The 1,935-nt window shown below is 33.3% G+C and overlaps 1 protein-coding gene across 2 annotated transcripts in view; it reads right to left on the reverse strand.

Moving 5' to 3' along the window:
* Positions 1-1,317: 1,317 nt before the first annotated feature.
* The window catches only part of coa8 (cytochrome c oxidase assembly factor 8), a 7,595-nt gene continuing 6,977 nt past the window's right edge, over positions 1,318-1,935 (reverse strand). For both annotated transcript variants that reach the window (XM_079693046.1, XM_079693045.1), the window contains exon 5: positions 1,318-1,464. In XM_079693046.1, coding sequence (XP_079549172.1) covers positions 1,347-1,464 — 118 coding nt within the window. In that variant the 3' untranslated portion in view covers positions 1,318-1,346. The remainder of the gene's footprint in view (positions 1,465-1,935) is intronic.

Genomic DNA, 1,935 nt, shown 5'->3' on the forward strand with positions numbered 1-1,935 from the left:
TAATGATGTCATCCCTGCTGCCAGGATTAAAGGGGAAGCTGTGGTGCGAACTCAGCTGCCAGATTTATTAAAAGCAATATACTTTAGTAAACCAATAAATACTGGTGGTAGAGGAAGCGGTACCACAGTGAAGAAATACGAGTGAAAGTCAAAATCTTAACAAAACTATAGGCTTTGATTTATTCAAAAAATACTAATTATCAGTGGTATAAAATAACTAATGTTCAAGTCCCTCAAACTTGAGAGAGTACAACTTTGAGTGATTTGTACTTTACGTGAGTAATTCAAGTATTGCTACTCAATGACTAGATGATTAGAATATATTATATATTAACCAATTTGCATGAGTTATTTTACTTTTGATATAATTAGTATAGTAGTATAATGATGCTAACATTTGTACTTTTTATTTAGTACAATTTTGAATGCAGGACTTTTACTTGTTACAGTATTCCTACACTGTTAGTTCTACTTTTTTAAGTACAAGATCTGAGTACTTCTTCGACCTCCGCACATAATGCAGAAAGTCGTATTTCCCAATAATATAACTTAAATTATGTAATTGTATTATTATAATTATTGGTGCAGTAAAGTGTTCATCATTTTAATATTACAACTGGTAAAGGCGGAGCTAATTTAAACAACTCAAGTCGATTTATTTTGTATTAATGGAATAAATCTACAAATCATACATTTTTATCAAATGTTATGACTGTCTGTCCACAACTGTTAACATTTTTAATATTCCTCTTCGAAGTTTTCCAAAACCATTCCTCTGCACTATTACATATTCAATAGCGGGTTCTTAAATTGCTCTTTTTAGTGGGATTTGAATAAACTGATAATACTTTTGTCAATGGTTAACATTTCAGAATGTGAAACATTTGTATGTCTTTGACTCACACTGAAAAGCAATTTAGTATAACATGTTATACATTCAGAATACATGTTGTTAAACAATAGTATTATTTAATTAATTTTTCCTTTGTAATCGATTTATTGTAAAAATATTAAGGCATTTTGGAAAAAAGGTTTTGATATTTGAAAATGATGTTTCACAATATTACAATGAAAAAGATATGGAACTAAGCCATGGTAATTGAGGGGTAGCTTAATCATGCAAGCTAAATATATTTTATATGAAGAGCAACCATTTTTTGGCAATTCTTTACCATTTACTCATTACACTTTCCATTTGGTGCTGCAACACTGCAAATTTCCCTGTTGTGTAACCAATAAAGGAATATCTTGTGAAATTTGAAGCAAATACGAAGCAGCAGTACAGAAGAAAAAAAAAATGCAGTAAGAACAAAGATAGGAGGGTGGGTAGATATTTTATTTGTGTATCAAGTGGTAGATGTGCTGTTATTCTTGTTGTTTCTTTTAGTAACAGTCCTCCAGATGTTCCTCAGAGCGACACGGGCCATGAGCATGGTGATGGTGAAGTTACGTCGGTACCATTCACTGTAAACAACGAGGGGGGGGGAAGCTTTCAATGTAAATTCAGTGATAGAGTAAGACTTTAAATTATCTAGTGTCTGTACAATAAAATAAAGGTTTATTTTACTGAAATTAAATTTGGATAAAGCTTTTAAGTAGACTGAGCCAAGGGTGCAATAATACCAGAGGGAAGAAATGTAAATGTTTGTGTCAGGTGGTTTAAATCAAAGAAATAAGCCCACACAGAAGAAAAATAAGTGCAGCAGCAGAGGTGATGTGTGGGCAGAAAACATATTTATGGAGAATGCAACAAACTTTAAACAAGGCGGCCACTTTGCAATGCTAATTCACACACACACTCTTCAAAGCCTGCAATGTTTGTTGTGCTACACACACGCACACACACGGTACAGAATATAACTGTATATAAATGTCTTTAAAGCCCACAGCTCCTTTTTACCCGCCCACCCAGCGGCACCATGGGAGATACCCAGC

This window comes from Notothenia rossii, assembly GCF_949606895.1.
Source record: "Notothenia rossii genome assembly, chromosome: 7".
Classification (NCBI taxonomy): Eukaryota; Metazoa; Chordata; class Actinopteri; order Perciformes; family Nototheniidae; genus Notothenia; species Notothenia rossii.